Raw genomic sequence first — 25,572 nt, forward strand, 5'->3', positions numbered from 1 at the left:
CAAAGGTTCTGGGTCAGATTCTACACATAGAACCAGTCCAAATGGGAAAGGTGCTGAATGAAGCAGACTCAGAGTCTCTCTTGACCAGTGCCTCGCAAAATGAGCCAAAAAATGTAAAAAAAAAAAAAAAAAAAAAAAAAAAAGCCGCAGCAGCCACAAAATAGGAACAATGGAAAGATAAACAAGTTTTTCCCCCAAACGTTGAGAAATGTCATAATATCAGATGAGCCCCGCAATGGGTGGAGTGGTGTCAAGGGGCTCGGGGCTGCCAGTGACAAAACCAGGTCTCAACGGAGGCATGTCGATTTTATGTAAAGCCTCTACCTTGTCGTGGTTATCATAATCTCTTAACCTTAGTGGGAACTTGTAGGGAAGTAATGGTTCTTGGAGTTGAGAAACACTTATACTGCATTCAACTATTTCATCATAATTTAATTTTAAATTAAGTAAAGCTAAAATTTTACTTTGAAAACATGTGGATCTCATTTTTACTGAATGATGTTAGTGTATCTATCTCTCTAGCAGTCCCTCAATCCATATACTTATCCATCCATCCGTCTAATCTGTCCATCTGTCTATTGTTCAGTGTGTGTGTATGTGTGTTTGTGTGTGCACTCGAATGTGTGGGAGAGAGACAGAGAGAGAGAGAAACACAAAGATATAGAAACAGAGAAACAGAGAAAGAGAGCAGGTAGATTCTGGAATGCTGTTCCCTGATGCTAATACTCGTTATTCGTGGTGGTAGAATTTTAGGAAATCTGTTGCTTTCTTTTTTTCTATTAATTAAACTTTTTAGAATGAGCAAGCATGGGTTCAATAACAACCATAAACTCATTGTTTCAGAAAACAATCAAATTAACTCAGTTGATCAAACGGAGAGGGAAGTCATCACAGATAAGGTACCCATCAGTCTTGGAGCGCCTGGGATACTTCCTGTCCTAGCATGATTATTCACCGTGCCCCCCTTTCTCTCTCACAAGTGACATGGTTTGGGTGACCAACTATCAGAGACCAGTAGAGGCGTCCCCTCTCTTGCTTTTCCCTCAGTCCTGCAAGGAAGAGCCAACCCTCATGTGTGCCAGGCACAGAGATGGTGGGAGCGGACCAGGTTGACAGGTGCTGGCTGAAGAGGGGAAATTCTGGAAAAGGCAGGGGCGTGGGGGAAGAAGACTTGATTGGCCCAGTCCTGCATCAGTGGGGAAGGGAACTGCTTCTTACCCCCAGGACGGGATTTCTTAACCTTCCACTTAATAAAGGAGAGGGGAGCACATTTATAAAACCCTGTGTTCCCCACAAATCTCTCATAAAATATCCACCTTAATATGCATCAAGCCTGAGCCTGAAGATTCAAAAACAGATGGGAAATAAATACACTGGCCCTGAATGGTGAATTTAAATACCTTCCTTTGACTGGGGTCAATGGCCCTGGATTAGTTGGCTCAAAGGAGACAGTGACCCAAAAACTTGGGCTCACGAAATATTAACTTTTATTTTTAGTAGATTACACCCTGGCATGCTGTCTGGTATTATATGATATGGCTGCCAAGGGTCTGGGTCGGGGAGCACATCTCCAGCCTGCAGCTCAAACTCTGGGAGCTCCAGATGCCCAGGTCTCCGTGGATGCCCTGACGACCAGGACTGGCTGGAAAGCCTTCCCTGGGCTGGGTCACAGGGGGTGACAGCCTGCCCTGGGAGCGTCTTCTAGTCCGACTGCCACCCCTGACCCCGCCTACCGTAGCATCACAGGACTCCCAAGGAACACCTGACTGCTCACAGACTCCCACTCCCATCAAAGTGAACTCAGAAAATCAGGGCCGGCTCAAGAGACAAGCTGCCTTACCAGGACAGCTGAAGACAGGTCTCTCTAGGACTCTCTAAACCTCAACCAACTACCCCTGGCTCCTGGGACCTGTCAGCCACACCAGGGTTTGAGTATAAGTGGGCGTAGCTGAGTAGAAGCCATGCTAGTCCCTGCTTCATGCAGTGAAGCAGCTTAAGACAGGTTCCCAAATGGGAATTTAAAATGTGGGAGTTTCTTTGCAACTCAGCCCCAATGTAAATAGGGGTGAGTCCTAACAGTAAAGAAAATTTAGCCCAGAGATCCCTAAGGATATTTTAAACTCTATAAAATCCTCTTTTCACCCTACAGCAATTCTAGAGGGAGTCTTAGATTATAAGACCCCTGAGCCTCTAAGATGTGGGTCCTCCTATTTGACCCTTTCCCATGTCAGCATTCTTCTCAAACCCCAAGGTGCAGATCTTCCATTGCCTGTGAAGTAGGGGAGAAGGATAAACGCACACACACACACACACACACACAGAGGCATGCACAGTACTCCAGAATTGGGGGAATGAGTTAGAGGAAGCTTAAGGGAATTGACGACCCACAAATATGGTGAGTGAGGCAGAAGTTCACCAAGCACAAAAGGGGTGCTCCCTTGCACCCCTCAGCTAAAATCTGGCACCGAAGTGCCATTGTAAATGTCCAGCTATGCCCTTACCGCAGATAGGAGGCAGCTGGTCTTACTCACTTTATACCTGAACTTAGAAACCTTCCTTCCTTTTCTTTTGTCCTGGGCAACGATGCAGAGATAAGAGTACTAAAGAGAGCATTCCTTTCACCCAGCATGGCCCACGCTGTCTTAAGGTGGTACTTAGCAGCCAGAGAATGTTCAAGTAATTTAACCAAGCAAAACGGGACAAGCTGCTTTCTCCTCTCGTACCCAAACCAGGCACCCCCTCCACGCCTTATAAGGAGGAAGCCGGCCCCTCTCATTCCCCTGTAGACAGCTCTTGGACCCCATTCTTGGCCTATCCACCCTCCCTGGGTATGACGACCTGCTCTCCTGGGGACAGACTCCGTGTACTTGCCTTCCTTGTCCTTGAGAAGCGATGGCTGACCAGCCACAGTCTTGGCTGAGCAGCCTCAGACAAGCAGGTTTGACAGGCGTGTCCGTCTGGGCCCTGCCCACAGGAGCTGCGCCTCACTCGAGCCTCCATGCATAAGTGAAACGCCAACACATTCCCACAGCAGGGAGGATGGGTGTGAAGGGTTTGTTTTGCCTTTGTGAGAACCACAGGAACCTTCCGAGAACTGTCCGTGTATCTGGTCAACCCACAGAAGACGGTGATTGAGAAGATGATGGAAAATCTTGGAGTGGATAGAATCTTCTCTTCTATGTGAGCAGTCAGCCCATAGATCCTTCAGAAAAGTCCTAGGAAGTTTAGGATAAATTCTGGACCTCTTCTTTGGTTCTCATGAGCAATTCTGGGAAGTATCTAAATAGTTCCAATAGATCCATCTAAAATCAACATTTGATAATTACTATTTAGATTTGAATGAAAGTCTTGGTTCTTCTATGTTAAGATATATCCAGAATGTGATCACTCTCGCCCTTTGCACTGCTGGGATCTGATCAGCGCCTACCCAGACCTCTGCAATGACCTCCTAGCTGCTTTCTCCATGCCCCCCGAGGCAGGTTCTCAACACAGCAGACAGGGCCTCCCTGCTAAAGGATGAGTCAGGTCATGTCATTTCCTTTGCTCTACAAATCCTCGAGGACTAACCATACCTCACAGGTGAGACTCTGATTTCCTGGTACTTGCTGACCACATTTGCATTTACCTGCTCCACATATGGGGCCTCCTTGCTAGTCTTTGACTGCTCCAGGCACATGCCAGTCCCAGGGCCTTTGTACTTGCCTCTGCCTGCAATGCTCTTTCCTCCATCTCCTTCAGGACTCCACTCAAGGGCCACCTTCCTAGAGAGGCCTTTCCAGCCGTTCTATTTAAAATCATAGGACTGGGCTTCCCTGGTGGTGCAGTGGTTAAGAATCCGCCTGCCAATGCAGGGGACAAGGGTTCGAGCCCTGGTCCGGGAAGATCCCACATGCCGTGGAGCAACTAAGCCCATGCGCCACAACTACTGAGCCTGCACTCTAGAGCCTGCGAGCCACAACTACTGAAGCCCGCATGCCTAGAGCCCGTGCTCCGCAACAAGACAAGCCACCGCAGTGAGAAGCGCACACACCACAACGAAGAGTAGCCCCCGCTCACCGCAACTAGAGAAAGCCCATGCACAGCAATGAAGACCCAACACACCCAAAATAAATTAAATAAATAAATAAATAAAAGGTCTCATTTAAAAAAATAAATAAATAAAATCGTAGACTTCCCACACGGCTCCCCATCCCTCTTTCCCTATTTCATTTTTCTCTATTGGACACACTGCTCCCCGACATATTATATATTCTAATTATTTATCTGTCTCTTGCCTGCCTCCCCATGACAAGCCTGAAACTTCCAGAGGACAAGAATTCTTGCCTTTCTTGTTTTCTGCTGTGTCCCCCACCTGAGAAGAGTGATGCTCCATGCATACTAGTTGGGTGAATCAATAAGCATTGGTTGGGTGTCTGGTTCCCACCGATGCATATACTACTCAAGAAAGAAGGGACAATCACAGTTCCATGGCCTACATGAGTAGGAAGGACGTTAAGGATTATCCTCCTGACAAAGGCAGGTTCCCAAGGTCACACAGCTAACTGATGGAGGAACAGCAACCAGAACCCAAGTCTCTTCCTCCTGGTGAGTGAGAGGGATGGGGCTGCGGCCGCTCGGGGCAGAGTAGGTAAGAACACAGGTCCGAGCTCAGATAAGAAAACAAGTTCTTGGACCAGAGCCCCAGCCCTGCTGCACATCAGCTACCCTCTGGGGCAGGTTATTTAAACCCCTAAGCCTCAGCTTTCTTACTTCTCCAGTGGGGCTAATAGTGGCACCTGCTTCCTGGTGGGAAAGCACTTCTCTCTGTGCCTGGTGCATAGAAAGTTCTAGATAGTTATGAAAAACTCAAAATGCTGTCCTTGCAGGTAAAAGAGGGGGCCAGAGCCTCACTAAGCCTCTGTTAAGAACAGAAATTCCGAGCGTTATAGGACCAGAGTTGAGAAAGCCCCAGCCCCCCAAGGTCCGTGAGATTTCTGAGGGCAAAAACTGTTTCTTAGTCACCACTGGGTCTTCAGGAGGACCCCGACTGACAGTTATTCTGTATGACACGGGACTATAGCTGTGTACACAATTCTAGGGTCAATCAAACAGCATTTTGGTAACCTGGCTCAATGGGAAGAGTATGTCCTGGAGAAACTCCCAAGCCCCAGGGGGCACCAGGATAGCACCACCTGGTGAGCACAGCCCCCAGCAGCAATCAATAAAGGATCAAGGAGTGAGCGATAGACGGTCATTGTGAATGCCCTGGGCACTCTGTGGAGGGCCTCTGGGTGCTACCTTATCCATAAAATGTAGGGAGTTGGTGGGGGGTTCTGGGTTTGCCTTGGAATCAAGATGTTAACACCACTTGCTGATGCAGGTGCTACAGGGAAGGCCCTGTAGGAATAAAGTTCAGACTCGCAGCAGAGAGCAACCGGGGACAGGGTTCCAGGCTGAGGTGTGGCTCGCTGGCCTCTGCATGGGAGCACAGACCCCCCACACCCACACCCACCCTGGCCTGCACCAAAGCGGGGACTGGGCCAGGGGAAGTCGGGAAGCAGCAATTTCCACAGGAACAGGTGAGACCGGTCATTCCCTGCTGCTTCTCACATTTGAACACGCAACTGCCTACCTGACAACTCCCCTTGGATACCTAGGCATCTCAAATTTAACCCATGGAAATCAGATCCTTTTTTTTTCCTTTTTTTTTAAGAGACAGGGTCTTGCTAAGTTGCCCAGGCTGGAGTGCAATGGTTATTCACAGGAGCAATCCCACTACTCATCAGCATGGGAGTTTTGACCTGCTCCGTTTCTGACCTGGGCCAGTTCACCCCTCCTTAGACAACCTGGTGGTCCCCCGCTCCTGGGAGGTCACCATATTGATGCTGAACTTAGTGCAGACACTTGATCGGCATAGCGTGCTATGAAATCCTGGGCTCAAGCACAGATCTATTATTAAAAAATGTTTGTTAATTGAGGTGAAATTCACATAACATGAAATTAACCATTTTAAAGTGAACAATTCAGTGGCATTTAGTACATTCACAATGCTGTGAAACCATCTCCTCTATCTAGTTCCAAAATATTTTTGTCACTCCAAAAAGAAAACCTGTGCCCATCAAGCAGCCCCTCCCCCCCTTCCCTGGTAACCACTAAGCTGCTTTCTGTCTCTATGGACTTGCCTATTTTGGACATTTCACATCAATGGAATCATACATATGTGACCTTGGAGGTCTGGCTTCTTTCATGTAGCATAATGGCTGAATAACGTCCCATTGTGTGGGTGGACCACGTTGTGTTTATCCATTCATCTGTCGGTGGACACTGGGTTGTTCCTGCCTTTTGGCTGTTGTGAGTCCTGTGGCTATGAACACATGGGCACATGTGTTTGTTGGATCTGTTGGTTTTGCCCTCAAACCACACAACACTGCTGCCCATGGCTTCCCCATCTCACGATGGTACCACCCAGATGCTCACACCTGAAACCCAGGAGTCAATTTTCATCCTTTAAACCCTAACAGCCCCCTCTATCCCATGTGTCAGCCCTGTCCAGAATGTCTCCTGAGCCCTCCTCTCACCATCTCCACTGCATCAGCTCCAGCAGCCACCACCACCTCTCCAACGGGTCTCCCAGCCCCTCTCTGGCCCCTTCACGTCAATCGTTCAACCTCTTGCTGCAGCCAGGTCATCTTTCTCCACTTGATCTTAGCCAAAAGGGTGAAAAGTGATAAGCCAGGTCATCTTCCCAAACTGTTTATCAGAATGAATCCTTTCCCCACAAAGAAAGACAACCCTGAAGTGGATCCTACGGCAACCATGATGCATTTAAACTCTATTTCACAGTCTATAAGACCTTTTATGATCTGGCCCTGTTCACCCCTTCTCCCACTCCCCCTCTTGCCCACACTCTCGATGCTGCAACCGTGCTGGCTTTCTGTCCCTTGATTGTGTCAATCCCCGGTCCACCTGGGGGTCTCCACACTCCCTGTGCCTTCTTCCTGGAACCTGGGGTGTTACCGCGGCCACCTCTTCTCACAATTCACGTGGAACCTTCCTCCAGTCACCTGGTAAATCTGCAACCCATTAAGTCTGCCACTTTGCCTCATTTTATCTGAATCACAGAAATTACAAAGCCTACAATTATTTTATTGCCCTCCTCTGGAACACAAGCTCCATGAGGACAGCACTGTCTGTCCTGTTTGCTGCCCAGTACAGCCCCTGGAACAGCGCCTGCACCAGGAAGATGCTCCAGGCACATCTGTGGCCAAAATGTCAGATGCCAGCAGTGTGGAGTCCCGGGTCCAGCTGGGTGGGATCTGGTGATGTTTAGTAAGGTGCCCTGCCTGGCTGGGTGGGTTAGAGGTGGCTGTGCCTACGAAGGAACAGGGTTTGTCATTTAATACCAGGTGATAGGTGAGGTTTCTGGCAGGAAGTCGCTCTTTGGGGACAGCCCCTAGGATCCAGGACATCAACTCCTGTGGTGATGATTCATGGAAACCCAGCCCAGCCCAGCAGCACTACACCCAAACTTCCACCCATCCCAGACAAGACGAGCTGACTTGATTGTGTACACCCTGAGTCCAGTAAGGGTTCAGGGAAGAGGCAGGTCAGCTCCTCAGGTGCAGCCCGCTGAGCTTCTCCTGTCTTGCCCACCACTCTGGCGTGAGCTGGGAGAGTTCCTGTGCTCCTCCTCCCCTCTTGCGTTGGACATCCAGGCACACCACGCTGTACTAGGGCAGCGCTGGGTAACAAAATAGACATGGGCCTGCCCTCCTTGAGATTAGTCTAATCAAGAGAGATAACCTCCCTCCCACAGATTTGGAAGGCATGGGAAGTGAGGTGCAGGAGACACAGGGCTGTACCCAGACGTAATAGGCAGGTCCACCTGGGTGCCCCAGAGCCCTGGGACAAAGGATGCAGGCATGGTAAGCCATATAAACACACTTTTTCGGGGACTCAGTGGGGCAGCTTCTACCCCTTGCTGCGCTGGAAGTTACTTTTAACTTAACAGGCTGGGCGTTAGTTTTCCCAGCAGTAAAATGATTAAGACAAGATATATGCCTGCACTCCTTAGTTGAAGTTGCAATGGAGGTTTCTGATAAAAATTAAACATTAATCTGGACATTTAAGCAGTGGAATTATGTACTGACAGCCGATGTGGGCTGTCAGTTCTTGCTTTGTAAGTACAATTGACTATTTTTTTTTTTTTTCTGATCAGAAGTTTCTAGGAGATAGCTTTTTCTTTCACATCTTTATTGGAGTATAAATGCTTTACAGTGTTGTGTTAGTTTCTGCTGTACAACAAAGTGAATCAGCCATATGTATACATATATCCCCATATCCCCTCCCTGTTGAGCCTCCCTCCCTCCCTCCCTATCCCACCCCTCTAGATCGTCACACAGCATCGAGTTGATCTCCTTGTGCTATGCAGCAGCTTCCCACTAGCCATCCGTTTTACATTTGGTAGTGTATATATGTCAGTGTTACTCTCTCACTTCATCCCAGCTTCCCCTTTCCCCACCACCGTGCCCTCAAGTCTGTTCTCTACGTCTGTATCTTTATTCCTGCCCTAAAAAGGAATGAAATTGAGCTATTTGTGGTGAGGTGGATAGACCTAGGATCTGTCATACAGAGTGAAGTAAGTCAGAAAGATAAAAACAAATACTGTATGCCAATGTATATATATGGAATTTTAAAAAGTGGTACTGATGAACCTAGTCACAGTTGACACTTGAACAACAGGAGTTTGAACTGTGCGGATAACATCTACAGTGTTTTATATCATATAAGACAATATTGATGTAGGTACTGAGAGACGGATGATTCATCTTGTAAACATGTAACTGAAAGTGGGGTCCGGCTGCTCGCCACTCAATGGCCAATAAAGAGGCAAGGTTGGTGAAAAGGAAAGTTTGCTTTATTTTGGATGCTGAGAATGGGGTTGGGGGGAGGCGGACACCTATCCAAAGGCCAACTCCCCCCACCTGACAATCAGGGGGCAAGAGTTTTTATAGGCAGAGGGAGGGGGCTACGTGTAGAAGCAGCACAGTCAGCTCTGACAATCATCTTGAAATTGGTCATTGGTGGTCTGACCAGCATCATCTTGATAGTTTTAAGTACAGTTAATCTTCAGTTCCATGGTTGGTTTGTTCCCACTTCCTTGAGGCCAATTCTCAGGATTGTGGCAGCTTCTGTCATGGCTACAGTCTGGTCATCATGTAGTTAACTTCTTCCACCTGGTGGGGGTTTCAGTATCTATAAGACAGCTCACAGGACACGGCTCAGAATACTATCTACAGCCCTTGAGGAGGAACTAAAGGTCCTTGACTTTGCTTAGTGACTAAACTATTATTATTTAGTCTTGGACAATTTTCTTTTGTTTCTGCATTTTCCCACTTCTCTGATTTAACTTATTCTTTAGCTAAAGTTTTACCACAGACAAAAGGCAGGTGGAGGACAGAGGGGAAGGACCACTGTGTCCTGCTCTGTTTCAAACAGACAATGTAAACTTGGAGTATCGATCATTACAGTACAGTATCGTAAATGTATTTTCTCTTCCTTATGATTTTCTTCACAGACATTTTCTTTTCTCTAGCTTACTTTATTGTAAGAATACAGTGTATGATACATATAAATACAACATGTGTTAATCGACTGTACGTTATGGGTAAGGCTTCCGGTCAACAGTAGGCTATTAGTAGTTAAGTTTTCAGGGAGTCAAAGGTTATACTTGGATTTTCGAGTATGCAGGGAGTTGGCGCCCCCAACCCCCATGTTGCTCAAGGGTCAACTGTGGAGGCTTAGGTCCAGCATAACATAGCTACGCAGAGCAAGTATTTTAACAAATAGGGCAAAGAGCCAGGCATGTTCCAACACACGACTGCCTAGGTTATTCTCACCTGCTGTTGATAAAGCAAAGCGCGTTTCAGGGAATTCCCTGGTGGTCCAGTGGTTAGGACTCCGCGCATCCATTCACTGCGGGGAGTGGGGGGGCCCTGGCTTCGATACCTGGTCGGGGAACTAAGATCCTGCATGCCGCCTGGTGAGGCCAAAAAAAAGGAAAAAAAAAAAAAAAAAAAAAGCAAAGTGCATTTCGGATCTTGGATCTTAGTGACACTGAGACCTTCGGTGAGCATCGTAAAGGCCTTGTGAAAATTGGCACCGAGTCTGAGAAAAAAAGAGAAAAACCTCTTCTCCTGAGAGGAGCTCTTATCCTGGTTGCAATTACCCAGAGCCCTCTTTCCTGTGTAATAAAAACATGGCTCTCTATGACCTATTGTGCCCACTGCCAGCTCCTAGTTCCTGGAAGAGTGAAGGTACACTCCTTATCATCCCAAAGAGGCCTCCCGGTGGACCTGCCCCTTCTGTCGTTATCTTGGGGGAGGGGTCAGCCCCTTTGATTAGAGGAACCTCAAGGAGTACTAAGGTCAAGTCTGCTTGGCTGCCACTGTTTCGCTCGAGACCTTTGTTCCCTGACACTGCACGCCCACGCCCACCCGACTCTTGTCATCTTCATGGACTCTGGCCTAAAAAGTTAAAAAGTTATTGGCGCCAAACAAAAGGAAGAGGGCTTTAAGATGTGTATTCAGACATTGAGCAAAAGGGACATTGCCAGGCAAATGGCATAAAATATCATAAATGTGTGAAGGCAAGAGACAAGTCCAGGGGGATCATCAATAAGATCAAAAATCTCTCAATAAGTACAAAAGAGGCAATCATCCTCTTCAAACTTAGTAGAAGAGTGCAATAATTTCATCCCCTCCCCATTGATATCAGATTCATAAAGTCAGCGATCTTCAGTTTACTCTTTCCCCATACCCTTGGCAAGGTTATTTCACATGCTGTTAAGTACCTAGAGCAGCACCATCCAATAGGAATACCACATATAATTAAAATGTTTCTAGTAGCCATATTTTAAAAAGTAAAAAGAAATGGGTGAAATTAATTTAAATAACATATTTTAACTCAGTGTATCTAAAATATGGACATTTCAACACATAATCAGTATAAAAATTATTAATGAGGTCTTTCACATTCTTTTCTTATACTAAGTGTGAAACCTGTGTGCATTTTACAACACAGCCCTAGGGCACAGCTTGCAAAACAGCGTGGGCAACTTCAGAGAGGGTACTGGATAACTCTTTGTGGAGTGAGAAGACATAAGAACTTATATTTGCATTTTATTTACTTTAAAGTCTAAGAAAGAAATTCAAATTTATAAATATTTGACTGATACTGGCATCCTTATCAGGCATGTTTATCAGGTCAATTATCTTGTAAGGTCTGGACATATTCCAAAGTCAGGGCAAGAGCTTCAGGGCAAGTAAGACCCCTCATTTCCTTGTTTGCTGCCAACATACTGCAAACCTCTGCATTCTAAGTGTGCCTGGTTTAGTGGATAAAATGATTACTGCTAAAAGTTTTCACTAAATTAACCTTCACAACAGGAGAGCGTTCAAGCAGTCCTGGAAAGAGACTGTTAAGAGATTAAAGATGTGCCCAGTGATGCGAGACAAGCAAACAATGAGAAAGGACAGAGCTTGCACTTGGGCAAGTGTAAGTTTCACAAAGTTAAAAACGCTATTTTCACACAACACAGATGAAAGCACGTCAGGTGGTGACGGTGGTTCAGAAGCCAGATTTTTAGAGGCACTTAAAGAAGTTTAGGGTAACATGGCATAACTGGAAATATTCTGCAGGGCAACCGAAAGCCATCACCTCCAGGGTCATCTTTTCTGCAGGGCGGGATTTATCAGCACCTCCACCAGACACGCGGAATCCAGGGCCTTAATGAACAGACAGACGCACCGTCCAGCAAGGCGCGGCCCAAGGTCACGCGGCCAGTTCTGGGGGTCCTGGTGCCGGAGGCCGTCGCAAGACCCTTACTCTCCCAACACACTCGACCCCGGGTAGGGGCTTTTCCATTAGGGGGTTAAAAACCGGCCTGAGGGTGTTAAAGTGAGAGCTGACAAGCAGGCAGTTAAAGATTCCAGACTTTCCAAAAGCAGACGATGTGCAGTGAGGATTTCCATCGGGCGGCAGTGATAACGAGTAGTAATGCGTTTGCCGGCGTCCCCGGCCGGCGACAACGTTGGAACATGCGTACACACGAAGGAATGGGCACAGGTGGGGACCCGCGCCCAGGTTCCCACTCGAAGCAGGGCCGCCTAGAGACCCCGCCCGGAGCAGGCTCGCCATGGCGCGGTCCGCAGCCTGTCTGCAGGGGCGCCAAGTCTACCGGCCCGCGCGGAAGATCCGTTAACTGGAAAGGACTACCTCAGCCGGAGAGCCAGGCCGGGAGTACCACACCCAGCACGAATCCCTCCGCCCTGCCGCCTCCGCACCGTTTGTAGGGGTGGGCGGAGTCCGGTTCCGCGAGATCCCACGGGAGCCCCTCCCGCGCAAGAGCCGCAGCACCGCCCCTTTCCCTGCAGCAGGCGCCCTTTCCCCTTTCACGTGACCAGGAGCTCCCCGCCCCTTCCGAGGCTTGGCCCAGACGCACGCTCGTACGCACGCACGCACGCACGCACGCGCGTGCTATGTCGTCAGTTCCGGGCAGCGGCGGCGCGGGGCCCTGCTTCCGCTTTCCTCTGAGGCGCGGGCTTGTGTCTCAGCCTGCTCGGGATTATGGCGGCTACGGCCACAATGGCGACCGCGGGGTCGGCGCGGAAGCGGCTGCTCAAAGAGGAAGACATGACCAAAGTGGAATTCGAGACCAGTGAGGAGGTGGACGTGACCCCCACGTTCGACACCATGGGCCTGCGGGAGGACCTGCTGCGCGGCATCTACGCCTACGGTCGGTGAGCTCGGGCCGCGGGCTGGGGCGCCCGCGGGGAGGTGTGGGGGGCCCGGCCGGGGGTGGTTCCCGAGACTGGGAGTGCGGCCGCCCCGGGGCTGGGGGTCGGGGCTGAGGCCGAGCCCGGGGGCCCTGAAGGGCGACCCCCGCCCCCAGCACGTGTCCCCACCCCCATCTGTGTCGGCCGGTTCGGGTGCTGGGTCCCGCGAGGGCTGCAGGGTCCAGCGAGGTCTGCAGGGTCCTCCTTGCACCTCGGAATCACTCATTCAGCGGATGATTGCCTTGCACCTGCCAGGTGCTAGGAACGTGCGCGGCTCTAGGCACTGGCGGCTTAGTAGTGAACCAGGCAGGCCTTAGGGAGCTTGTTATGTTTGGGAGAAGGATTATATAGTCAATGGTAATGGCTACGAAGAAAGTAAAGCGGGATAACGGAATCAAGAGTGATTGGTGGGAGGCGAGAGTTAAACTAGTAGAGCACATAGGTAAGGGGGCTCCCAGGAGGGGCTGGCATTTGAGCTGAGATCTGGACTAAGGAACCCGTTATGAGAAGATTATGGTAGAACTGGGCAGCTGGTGCCAGGGCCCTGCAGCTGGGAGCCTTATGCATTCCAGGAACAGAAAGAATCTCCCTGTCCTGGGAGCCTAGGGGCGAGTTTTGGGTGGGGGGGGGCGCAGATCTTGAAAAGCGTGGTGCGAGGTGATAGAGTTTGAATTTTATTTCTAAGTGCAGTGGGAGGCCATTGGAGGGTTTTAAGCAGGGAAATGATGGAATCAGATTTACAGTCACAGAGGTGGTCCTGGGTGTCTGGATATGGGGGGAGGTGAGGCAGGAGAGGAAGCAGGGAGATGTTAGGAGGCTTTTGCTCCAGTCCAGGGGAGTGATGATGGTATTGTGGTGGAGATGGAGTACTAACAGGGTTTGCTGATGGGTTGAATGTGAGCAGGAGACGAAAGTCCTGGATGTGTGAGTAACTGGGCAGGTGATGATGCCCTCTCCTCAGGCGGGGAGCACTTGAGGGAGCGCTTCTTGAATGAGGAGAGCTTGAGGGACTTGTAAACCATCTAGGAGGAGATGTCAAGGAGGCAGTTGGGAAGAGGTCGGGCTGAGGATGTAGACGGGCGTGATCAGCATCTGTGCTTAGTGCCTGGGACTGGGACGGACATCTTTTTTATCCAACAGTCCTTGACGTCATGACAGTCTAGCACAGAGAAGGTGCGGAGGGAATGGGAGGTGAAGAACCGTTACAGCTGGCCCTCGTAGTGTGGCCGACAGCCCTGCCTGCCTCTTGGCACCCGGGATGTCCCTGCCCTAAAACACTGTTTTTAGTTTCCCATCTACTTGCTGAGTCATCCTGAGGGGTTTAAATCATCTGTTATATTTGCTTTTGTGTTAGATGGGAAATTGTACTAGATTTTAAAAGACTACCAAAAATTAATTAAAGTACATTATTTGTACGTAAAGTTTTGTTTGTTTACTTGGACAGTAGCGGGGTGGTGTTGTAGTTCATGTAGCTGCATCAAGGCAGGAGGAGTAGATGAAATGGGGTTGTAGGTGATAACAACCTGCAGACTTACTGCTGGTGGGGAGTGGTGACTACAGCACTGATGGGTTTATATTCCTTTTTTTAACTTAAAAAGTAATACCAAAAAAACCCCATTAGTGCAGGTTATTGTAATATAGTCAAACAATACACAAGTAATTGGAGTAAAATATGAGCCTCCCTCACTCCATTCTCCAGGAGTAACCACCAACATTTTTTTAACCTAACTGGGGTGTCTATATTTTGCAACAGTGTTCCTTAGAGATTGTGTCTGTATAAATAAGATGGTATGTTAGTATAAAAATCCACTTCAGCCTACTTCATTCAGCAGCTGTTTCTTGAGAGCTTAGTATGTTGGGCATTGGGTTAGGAGGGGGTGGGGGATTTTAAAAAGATAACATCCTCGGCACAAGGAGCTCCAGTGTATGGTTGCAAGTATGCTGTCCTAGTGGTTAGAGCTCATTTTTTCTGTTTTAATTTACAGGTTTTGAAAAACCATCAGCAATCCAGCAGCGAGCTATTAAGCAGATAATTAAAGGGAGAGATGTCATTGCACAGTAAGTCTGCTCATGCAGAGGGGGAGTCAGGTGCTAGTTAGCACAGCAGTGTGTAGTTCAGTGCTTCTTCATTCAGATGCTGTTACCAACTCTTGCCTTGACTTTAGCTATGGGCTGTTTGTTTTTAGTTTTGCATCCTCCACTCTAGAAAGCTTGCTTTTTTTTTTAAGCCAGCTTTACTTAGCCTATTATTTGGCATATGGAATTGTATATAATACTCTTTTAATAGCATTATTCCCTATTTGCCTAATTTTTAAACACTCATTTACAAAAAAAAAAAAAGTCTGAAATCGTAGAAAAGAATTATATAAAGGGGAATCTTTTTTTTGCCGCCTATAACACCCATTCTGTAGATTCTGCAGCTCTGTCACCCCCTGATGCAAAGGCCACATTTACTGTTCTTATCACCAGTGATTTAAAAGTTGTGACGTTATGCCTGAGTCCCACCACCTTGCAGTTAAGATATTGGTCGGGGTGGGGGGGAATCGACTTGGAAGAAGCTGCCCAGTGCTTCTGCAGCTCATCTCCTCAGAGCACTGCTGGGGCGGGGGTTACATGAATGGGAGCAGTGGCATGTAGCCCATCACTCTGAATCCCATTTATCTTTGTTTTCTTTACTAGATCTCAGTCTGGTACAGGCAAAACAGCCACCTTCAGTATTTCTGTTCTCCAGTGTTTGGATATTCAGGTAATCTTAAACTTCTCTTTAATCCTAGGAAATACTTCCTTTATCTTCTGTAACTACAGTGTTCAAGAAGTACAGTTCTTAAATATATCTAGTTGTACTGATTAAACACATTTTTAAAGAGAATCTTAAGTGCACACTAATATCTGAGCTAATATTCTGTCATAAATTCCTTTTTATTTAAACTGATAGTCTTTTTAAACTTTTTTATCGAAATTTAGCTGATTTACAATGCTGTGTTTCAGGTGTATAGCAAAGTGATTCAGATATATATGTGTGTGTGTGTGTGTGTGTATATATATATATTTCCCTGTGCTATACAGTAGGTCCTTTTTGGTTATCTCTCTTTTTACACAGTAGTGTGTATATTTTAATCGCAGACTCCTAATTTATGCCTCCCTCCACCCTTTCCTCTTTGGTAACCATAAGTTTGTTTTCTGTGTCTGTAAACTGGGAGATTTTTTTAACTAGTGGAAATTCTTGTCTGTAAACAAGAATCCTGACCAGTATACCCATTATCACTGGATATGCAATTTAGTAACATTCAGGTTCGCTTACCTGAAATCAGATGTGTGGTTAACCTGAGATAATATTCAAAATAGATCTGAGTCTGAATTAGTGCAGTCTACCTTGAAGATACTGAGATTCTCTATTTTCTGACAAATTACTTTACCAGGTTCGTGAAACCCAAGCTTTGATCTTGGCTCCAACGAGAGAGTTAGCTGTACAGATCCAGAAGGTAAGACAGTTAAAGATGGCACTGTCGTATTTGCAGGTACAGTTGACCCTAAACAACACAGGTTTGAACTGCATGGATCCATTTATTTGCAGGTTTTAAAAAAATGAATATGTACTACAACACTACATGATGTGAAGTTGGTTGGATCCAAGGTTAGGGAGGGCTGATTGTAAAGTCTGTGTGGATATCTGACTAGGCTGGGGTTGAGGGGTGTATGCAGTCGGTAGGTAGGCCGGCATACCTAACCTCCCTCCCTAACCCCCACGCTGTTCAAGCCAACTGATTGACTTAATCTAATCCAGTTTTTCTGTTCTGTCAGGTTTTTTTTCCCTGATTCCTAACATTTTGTGATAAATCACATATATGAGTTGCTGGTTTGTATGAAGTCATTTTTAGTGTAGCTTGTGTGATTCCAATAGTTTTTTGCAATCTTAGGATTGTACTTTTCTTTCAAAAAAATTAAAAATAATTGTAAAAAATAATTGTAACTATTTTGTTTTCATAGTATAAACATTTTGGAAGTGTATCTATTAAGATGTTAATAGCATTTGTGGGTGGATAGGATTACTAATTTTATATATTTTCTTATTTTTCTGTAGTTAATACATACTGTTTTTATAATGAGAAAACAGTAAAACTGACTTCATTCTGGCGCAGAAAAGAGTGGAAGGAGGAGACTTGGGCTCTCTGTAGTTTTATGATAGAAATAATGGCATAAACAATACCAGGTGGTCATCTTAAACTAGAACAGAAACAATCTTCATTTTGGGGGAACTCAGATGTTTCAGACTTCATAGCGGTCTTGGGGCGGACCTTGAACATGAATCTGTGTTTTAATTCAGGGCCTGCTTGCTTTGGGTGACTACATGAATGTCCAGTGCCATGCCTGCATTGGGGGCACCAACGTGGGGGAGGACATCAGGAAACTGGATTATGGACAGCATGTTGTCGCTGGCACACCTGGGCGTGTCTTTGGTAATTGCTTTTGTCTATAAAAAGTGCTTAAACAATAGAGGACCATTTTCAATTTGATATGCTACATGGTGGATTTTTGCATTTGAGTAACTTGTAAGAAGTGGAGGGAAGGTCCCTGAAATGCTGTGAAAACTGGTTGAAATGGCTGGCTCTTTACTTATAGCCTGAGGTCTACTTATTTCGAAATCTGATTTTATAGATATGATTCGTCGCAGAAGTTTGAGGACACGTGCTATCAAGATGTTGGTTTTGGATGAGGCTGATGAAATGTTGAATAAAGGTATGAGTAACAAAAGAATTCATTTTCTGTTGATGTAAAATTCTTAAATTTTCACAGCGTAAAATTGAAATGTGGAGCTAATGAACTCAGTGTAAGTAGTATATTCTTTGTGGAAAACAGTTATGCCCTGGGTGCACTTAGGAACATAAAACTCTGGTTTTTTTATGGTAGTGGTTTGTAAGACTGATGACAACCAGAACAACAGCATTTCAGCCAAACTGATGGGCTACTGCTCGTTGTGTGGTGGGTGAGCACAGATGGCTGAGGCGTGGAGCTGGGATGTGGTGCAGAGATGCTTGGTGGTGGTGAAGGGGTGGAACAGACAGCTGAATAAATCTTGTTTCATGGCAGTAGGGTATTTTGTGGTTTGGATGTTCCATAATTTATTTCACTAGTTGTTTTTTATTGGTTGTCCAGGTTGTTTTTACTCTTTTATCGGTTATTTTTCAAGATAAATTTCTAGAATTGGGTTGTATTTCATGTATTTCTACCAAAACGTGTGAGGACCCGTAAGTCATAGCAGTTGTGCTCTTAGCACAGCAACTAGGAAATGCATAATGACAGCTGTCACCTTGGTTCAGTAACAGCTGCGGGCAGTACCTCACGGTGTCTTCACGCCTCCCCTCCCTGCACACCCCCTCTCCAGTCTTACTTCCATACCAGGGGGTCGGGTGGGTCGTCCCCTTAGACATTGGGGTCGCCTGGTGTGAAGGGAATATTTTGCTTCTTAGGAGTCACCAGTAACTCATGGGGTTCTTCCCAAGCGTTTTCCTGTTCCCTGGTTCTTGAGCAGTTCTCTCAGGAACCTAGAGGCTGATGCCACCCCTTGGAGCAGCCCTCCACCCACCTCTGTCTTGGGCCCCTTACCTGGAGGCCCTGCTCTTCAGCTAAGTTAAAGGTACAGTTACTACAAAGTGAGGTCTCCAGAACCAGTGGCATCTATGTCAGCTGGGAATGTGTCGGCAGTGTAGCTTCTGGCCCCCTGATCTCTGCAGTCAGAACCTCGCAGCCACCTGTCCCCTTCTCACACACCGGCCTCCTAACCCGTCCTGCAGGTGTGGTGGTGTGGTGACCCAGGGGCCAGGTCCTGCTTGCCAGCGGGTTTTTTTTTTTTTTAATTAATTTATTTATTTTTGGCTGTGTTGGGTCTTCGTTTTCTATGCGAGGGCTTTCTCTAGTTGTGGCAAGCGGGGGCCACTCTTCATCGCGGTGCACGGGCCTCTCACTATCGCGGCCTCTCTTGTTGCGGAGCACAGGCTCCAGACGCGCAGGCTCAGTAGTTGTAGCTCACGGGCCTAGTTGCTCTGCGGCATGTGGGATCTTCCCAGACCAGGGCTCGAACCCGTGTCCCCTGCATGAGCAGGCAGATTCTCAACCACTGCGCCACCAGGGAAGCCCTTGCCAGCGGGTTTTATTCAGCCTGTACCATATGAAATAATGTAAACTAGTTGAATTATTTAATTGGGAGGTTTTTAAATTAAGGTATAATTGACATGTAACATTTTCAGGTGTACAACATGGGTCAGTATCTGTGGGAGATTTTTTTTTTTTTTTTTAAAGAAATTCATGTTCTTTTATTTATTTATTTATGACTGTGTTGAGTCTTCGTTTCTGTGCGAGGGCTTTCTCTAGTTGTGGCAAGTGGGGACCACTCTTCATCGCGGTGCGTGGGCCTCTCACCATCGCGGCCTCTCTTGTCGCGGAGCACAGGCTCCAGATGCGCAGGCTCAGTAATTGTGGCTCACGGGCCCAGTTGCTCCGTGGCATGTGGGATCTTCCCAGACCAGGGCTCGAACCCGTGTCCCCTGCATTGGCAGGCAGATTCTCAACCACTGCGCCACCAGGGAAGCCCTTGCCAGCGGGTTTTATTCAGCCTGTACCATATGAAATAATGTAAACTAGTTGAATTATTTAATTGGGAGGTTTTTAAATTAAGGTATAATTGACACGTAACATTTTCAGGTGTACAACATGGGTCAGTATCTGTGGGAGATTTTTTTTTAAGTGGAGATTTTTTTGGTGAAAATCTAGATCTCTGGGTTTATTTAAAATGTGGCAGATCTGGCCACAGTGGATGCATACCCTCACAGGGCAGCAGCAGCTGGAACTGAGATGTGAAGCTACCTGCAGGGGTCTGAGGCTGTGGGCTCAGGGCTCAGGTTTCTGTTGCTTTTACCTGTTGGCATCCAGGACTCTTGGGTGGGGCTCTGATCCCTAGAGTACACCAGGGAGAGGAGAGGGGATGCAAGAATTTGGTCCAGCTCTGTAAGAAGATTCCTTGTGAAATCTTGCACCTTACAGTCACAGTGCTGCATCCAGTTAAATGTGAACAGTTGATGTGCAACTTCTGTTTCAAAGTGTGCAGCCTTAAAAATTCCCCGTGTGTCTCATTCCTCATCCCAGGTTTCAAAGAACAGATCTACGATGTGTACAGGTACTTGCCCCCGGCCACTCAGGTGGTGCTCATCAGCGCCACACTGCCCCATGAGATCCTGGAGATGACCAACAAGTTCATGACCGACCCTATCCGCATTTTGGTGAAACGGTGAGGATGCCCTACTTCTCAGGTGGGACTAAAACACAGCATAGTTGTATTTGGGTTTTAAAACATGAAAGTTCTTTTTAATTTTCTCTTTTGAAAAGCCAGCTTTTATATAGTCTCCTTTGATCCAGTAATTCCAAATTTAAAAATTTGCTGATAGTATTTACTTATCAATGGAATTATTTACCATTGGCAGTAAAATGTGTATACTATTGAACAGCCAAACATTTTGTTTAGAACCATATACAAGGTGTGGTTAAAGGTTCATACTGATCCGGGGCTTGGGCCCCTGCGGTGGAAGTGGCGACTCCTAGGAGGATGTGGCTGGCGGGAGGGGCGGGAGTTTAATGCCCAGGCTCCTGGGCTGCTGGGGGTCGGGCCTGTGCCTGGAACAGCGCCTGGCCTGCGCACGTCCTCAAGTTTTGGTTGGAAGGATGAGTTGACAGGATTGTGTTTGTCCTCCAGTGATGAACTGACTCTAGAAGGCATCAAGCAGTTTTTTGTGGCTGTGGAGAGAGAAGAGTGGAAGTTCGACACGCTGTGTGACCTCTATGACACGCTGACCATCACTCAGGCTGTTATCTTCTGTAACACCAAGAGGAAGGTGCGTGGCCATCCTGGCTCTTTAATGTCCTTGTGGCGAAAACCAAAGATCGGTTTTCATAGAACTTAGGTCAGGTATTTTCTGTTGAGGACCAGAATTACATGCTTTAGGCTTTGGGTACATGGTCTCCTCGGGCAGCCACTGGGCTCTGCCCCTTAGCTCAAAGTCACCCTGGACGATGAGTGGACAAGCGGGTGTATCCAGGGAACGTGTGCAGGGTGTTGATCTGGTCCCTTGACTGAAGGCTCCGGGTCATTGGTTCAGGTGGGGCCCGGACATGTGTTCTTTGAGCTCCCAGGTGATGCTGATGTGCCGGCAGAGCTGAGAACCCTGGCAGCTCTCCTTGGAATAGGAAGAAGATTTGGACCACATTCCAAAAAAGATTCAAACTTAAATTTCAAATGAGAACAGTGACATATTGTCTTTTAAGAGAATTTTTGCCCCAATATTTGCTGGGCAAAATTAAATTTTCTACACAGCCAGTGAGGATTAGCCTGAGTTTTGTTTATATATATATATATATATTTTTTTTTTTTTGGGCTGTGCTGGGTCTTCGTTGTTGTGCGTGGACTTTCTCTAGTTGTGGCGAGCGGGGGCTACTCTTCGTTGTGGTGCGCAGGCTTCTCATTGTGGTGGCTTCTCTTGTTACAGAGCAAGGGCTCTAAGCGCACGGACTTCGGTAGTTGCAGCACACAGGCTCAGGAGTTGTGGCTCGCAGGCTCTAGAGTGCAGGCTCCGTAGTTGTGGCGCACGGGCTTATTAGTTGCTCCGTGACATGTGGTATCTTCCCAGACCAGGGCTTGAACCCATGTCCCCCGCATTGGCAGGCAGGTTCTTAACCACTGCGCCACTAGGGAAGTCCCTAGCCTGAGTTTTTTTTTTTTTTTTAAATTTTATTTATTTATTTATTTATTTATTTATTTATTTTTGGCTGTGCTGGGTCTTCGGTTCGTGCGAGGGCTTTCTCTAGTTGCGGCAAGCGGGGGCCACTCTTCATCGCGGTGCGGGGACCGCTCTTCATCGCGGTGCGCGGGCCTCTCACTATCGCGGCCCCTCCCGTTGCGGGGCACAGGCTCCAGACGCGCAGGCTCAGCAGCTGTGGCTCACGGGCCCAGCCGCTCCGCGGCATGTGGGATCTTCCCAGACCAGGGCTCGAACCCGTGTCTCCCGCATTAGCAGGCAGACTCTCAACCACTGCGCCACCAGGGAAGCCCCCCTAGCCTGAGTTTTAAGAGCACTTGTTTATGAATATTCGAATTGGTTCTGCAGGGAATTGACGTGAAATCCTGTATACAGTCTCTGGTTTGTGAGCTTATGGCAGCATCTATTGATTCCATCTGTAGGTTGACTGGCTGACGGAGAAGATGAGGGAAGCCAACTTCACCGTGTCATCCATGCACGGGGACATGCCCCAGAAGGAGCGCGAGTCCATCATGAAGGAGTTCCGGTCGGGCGCCAGGTGGGTTGGCTGAGCTCTCTGCTGTGGTCCTGGTGCTGGTGCTGTGGGCCAGCATTTACGGGGTGTTACCCGAGTTTTCCCCCCCACAGCTGAGCTCGGGCAGGTCACCAACTGCTGGTGAGCAGGGCAGCCACTGCTGGTGTGATAGGTTAGGCTGAGATGAGAACTAGCCTTAACTATGTAGGTCGGTTGCCTTATTTAGAAGCGTATTTTTCTGTTTCCAAATAAATGGAGATTTTCTATTTATCTTTTTGTATTGGTTTTAGCTTAATCCCACTGTGGCCAGAGAACCCACTTTGTGTGATTTCATTCCCTCAGTGTGTATTCAGACTTGCTTTGTGGCCCAGCACGGGGTCGTTTTACAAACGTTCTCTGTGCTTGGACAAGATGGGTGCTGTGTGGTGTTGGATTTCAGTTGCTAGCTGTATTTCTCAAACCTGCATCCTTACCCTTTTGCCCTTAAGTCTTGTTTCATCAGTGTTGAGAGTGCTGGTTTTCCTCTTGGGGGTTCTGTCCATTCTTGCGTTATGTGTCCAGAGACCTGAGTGTACAAGTTCAGAATTACTAGATTTCTGGAGGATTTAGCTTTTGCTGTGGAAGTGTCTGCCCTTCTCTACTAGGGCTTTTGTCCTGAATTGCTGGTAACAAAATGTCTGTTTTAGTTTCTTTGGAAATGTCTGCTTCATCTTGAAACACCTCCTTCTGACGTGTTGAAGGAGGCAGTGCAAGCGGGATCGGTCCCAGAAGTCCTGTGGACACCAAACTCTGCAGACATTCTAATCCCTTATATGAAGTGGCCTATGCAGTCGGCCCTCTGTATTTGGTGTTTCCTGGTTGTGTTGGTCCTGTGGGGATGTCACCTGCTGCTGCTTATGTAAAAGAGTGTCTTCTCTGCAGGCTGCTTCTTAGGTCTGTTTTTTTTTTTTTTTTTTTTTTTTAATTAATTAATTAATTAATTTATTTATGGCTGTGTTGGGTCTTCGTTTCTGTGCGAGGGCTTTCTCTAGTTGCGGCAAGCGGGGGGCCACTCTTCATCGCGGTGCGCGGGCCTCTCACTATCGCGGCCTCTCCTGTTGCGGAGCACAGGCTCCAGACGCGCAGGCTCAGTAATTGTGGCTCACGGGCCCAGCCGCTCCGCGGCATGTGGGATCTTCCCAGACCAGGGCTCGAACCCATGTCCCCTGCATTGGCAGGCAGATTCTCAACCACTGCGCCACCAGGGAAGCCCCTTAGGTCTGTTTTGTTTGTGTTTTGTTTCTGTGGTTTCACGCTGATGGGTCCATGTGTGATTCAGTCTTATTCCTTCCGTTTGGCACTTCTGTGACTCTTGGCCTTACCCCTCTGTTGGTGCTTTGGCTCCATCCGTTCTTCTTCCTCTAGGGCTCCAGTTATATGTGATTATCTGGCAGGATTATTTTCTCCTGTTCTGCTGTCCCTTCAGACTTTGAATGCTTCTAGACCAGCGACGTCCAATAGAAATATAATTCAAGTAAACATATGCCATTTAACCCAGTATATCATATCACTTCAACATGTAATCAACATTAAAAATATTAATGAGGTTTTTTGCATTTTTTTTGTACTAAGTATTCAAATCCAGTGTGAATTTTACACTGTAAGACAATCTCATTTCAGACCAGCCACTCCGGTGCTTGGTGGGTTGGTGGCCTCAGCATTGGATAGTGTGGGTCTGTGGTGTGTCAGATTCTGTCCTGTGTGAAGGACAGAGAGGTGTGAGTTGCATTTCTAATTTGAAGATACTGTAAACACTGCACCAAAATCAGTGAGGCCGCTGTACTTGAGTTTTTGCTAGACAAAAGTAAAATGTCCTTCCCAATTATTGGTATGGGACTGGTTCTAAACAAATTAAATGTAGTAGTGTAAAGGATAGCCAATTTTTTTTTTTTTTTTTATCAGCACACATGACCTAAGTAATGAAATATACCAAACGCGCCTTCTGAACAGGGCTTTCTGGTGCTGTCCCTTGTGCTTCAGCCTGCAGAGGGGCCAGTGTGAGGGCCCCTGATGTGTTCGTAGCGGGTCTGACCCTTTTTCTTTGTGCAGCCGAGTGCTCATTTCTACAGACGTCTGGGCCCGGGGGCTGGACGTGCCCCAGGTGTCCCTCATCATTAATTACGACCTGCCCAACAACAGAGAGCTGTACATACACAGGTAGGCAGCACAAGCTTTTCTTTGGTTTCACTCTTGTTGATGGATTTACTGAAACCTTTTTTGCTATGTTTACTGAAGTGATTTTGCTTTATTGTTGAAGAATTGGGCGATCAGGTCGATATGGCCGAAAGGGTGTGGCCATTAATTTTGTGAAGAATGATGATATCCGAATCCTCAGAGACATTGAGCAGTACTACTCCACTCAGATTGACGAGATGCCCATGAACGGTAAGACAGTAAATCCGTATTTGTGATTGTTTTAGAGAGAGCTTCCTGGTTCCTGGTTTGGGGCACTTGAGGTTTTTCCCGCTTTTTTTTCTTTTGTTTTCGAGAAGTCTTTTGTGAGCCTTTAGTTAAATTTACAAATTTTCACTTTGTTTGTATTATTCCTTCTTGTTTATCTTCTCTTTCAGTTGCTGATCTGATTTGAACAATCTGCTTGCTGGAGCCTGTTCACCTATTTTGTATCAATTTGGAAATATTTAGGGGCAGTTTCTATTTAATGGGTTTTATGTGAACTCCCTTCTCAAAGCCCCCCCACGACAAACTTTGGAGATTCTGCCACCTTTTCTTACCCACATGTAAATAATGCATTGCTTTAAGTCTTTTTCATTAAACATTTAAAACTTTTCCCATAAACTCTAATTTGTATTTCTAATTTTTGTTTGCCCCCAGCTTTTCTAGTAACCTGCTGTCTGTATGATCTTGGGCAGTCATTTCACTCTTTTTTGATCTTTAAGATGGTGAAGTGGAAGTGGTAAGCTGCCTGGCCTCTCCACACTTACCCAGATTGGTACCCAATCCCATTTCTTATGGACGGCAGGTGGGGGAGTTGAGACCATAAATACTTTTCTCTGGGTTGGCCTGGGTCTGTGTGCCCAGATGCAGAGGGGCAGGATGGCGCCCTGGGCAGATAACCGGGAGGAAGGATTCACCAGCCAGTCCAGAGGACTAATGAGCCCACAAGTCACGGCTGAGGAGGGGTTGTGCACAGGGCACCGTCGGTGATTCAGGGAGGGGCAAGCAGGAAACAAGCCAGAAGGTAAGACACCTGAGAAACTTAACCTAATTGAGATGGATGTCAAGTAAGGTAACAAAGAAATGCAAACATCCACAGAAATGTGCATCCTTGGGGGTGATTCAGAAGTATTATGTTTTCATAACCATTAACTCTTGAGTGTTGGTGAAGGTGTGGGGGGCGTGATGGTGGCGTCAGTAGGTACAGACTTTGGAAAGCAGCCTG

The 25,572-nt window shown here is 47.1% G+C and overlaps 1 protein-coding gene and 1 long non-coding RNA gene across 2 annotated transcripts; one reads left to right on the forward strand and one right to left on the reverse strand.

Annotated features, from left to right (window-relative positions):
• Positions 1 to 8,878: 8,878 nt before the first annotated feature.
• Positions 8,879 to 12,311, reverse strand: LOC130705947 (uncharacterized). The gene is made up of 2 exons (XR_009006344.1): positions 12,256 to 12,311; positions 8,879 to 9,215 (listed from the first exon to the last, which is right to left on the reverse strand). It is a non-coding gene; the product is annotated as an uncharacterized LOC130705947 (long non-coding RNA).
• Positions 12,312 to 12,533: 222 nt separating this feature from the next.
• On the forward strand, positions 12,534 to 24,968 carry EIF4A3 (eukaryotic translation initiation factor 4A3). The gene is made up of 12 exons (XM_057536122.1): positions 12,534 to 12,775; positions 14,801 to 14,873; positions 15,495 to 15,561; positions 16,235 to 16,297; positions 17,140 to 17,272; positions 17,472 to 17,552; positions 19,956 to 20,097; positions 20,560 to 20,698; positions 22,042 to 22,157; positions 24,222 to 24,329; positions 24,430 to 24,557; positions 24,743 to 24,968. The coding sequence occupies exons 1-12, from the start codon at positions 12,607 to 12,609 to the stop codon at positions 24,757 to 24,759; spliced, it is 1,236 nt and encodes a 411-aa protein (XP_057392105.1). The 5' UTR covers positions 12,534 to 12,606; the 3' UTR covers positions 24,760 to 24,968.
• Positions 24,969 to 25,572: the final 604 nt, after the last annotated feature.

The sequence above is a fragment of the Balaenoptera acutorostrata genome, chromosome 20 (genome assembly GCF_949987535.1).
Source record: "Balaenoptera acutorostrata chromosome 20, mBalAcu1.1, whole genome shotgun sequence".
NCBI lineage: Eukaryota > Metazoa > Chordata > Mammalia > Artiodactyla > Balaenopteridae > Balaenoptera > Balaenoptera acutorostrata.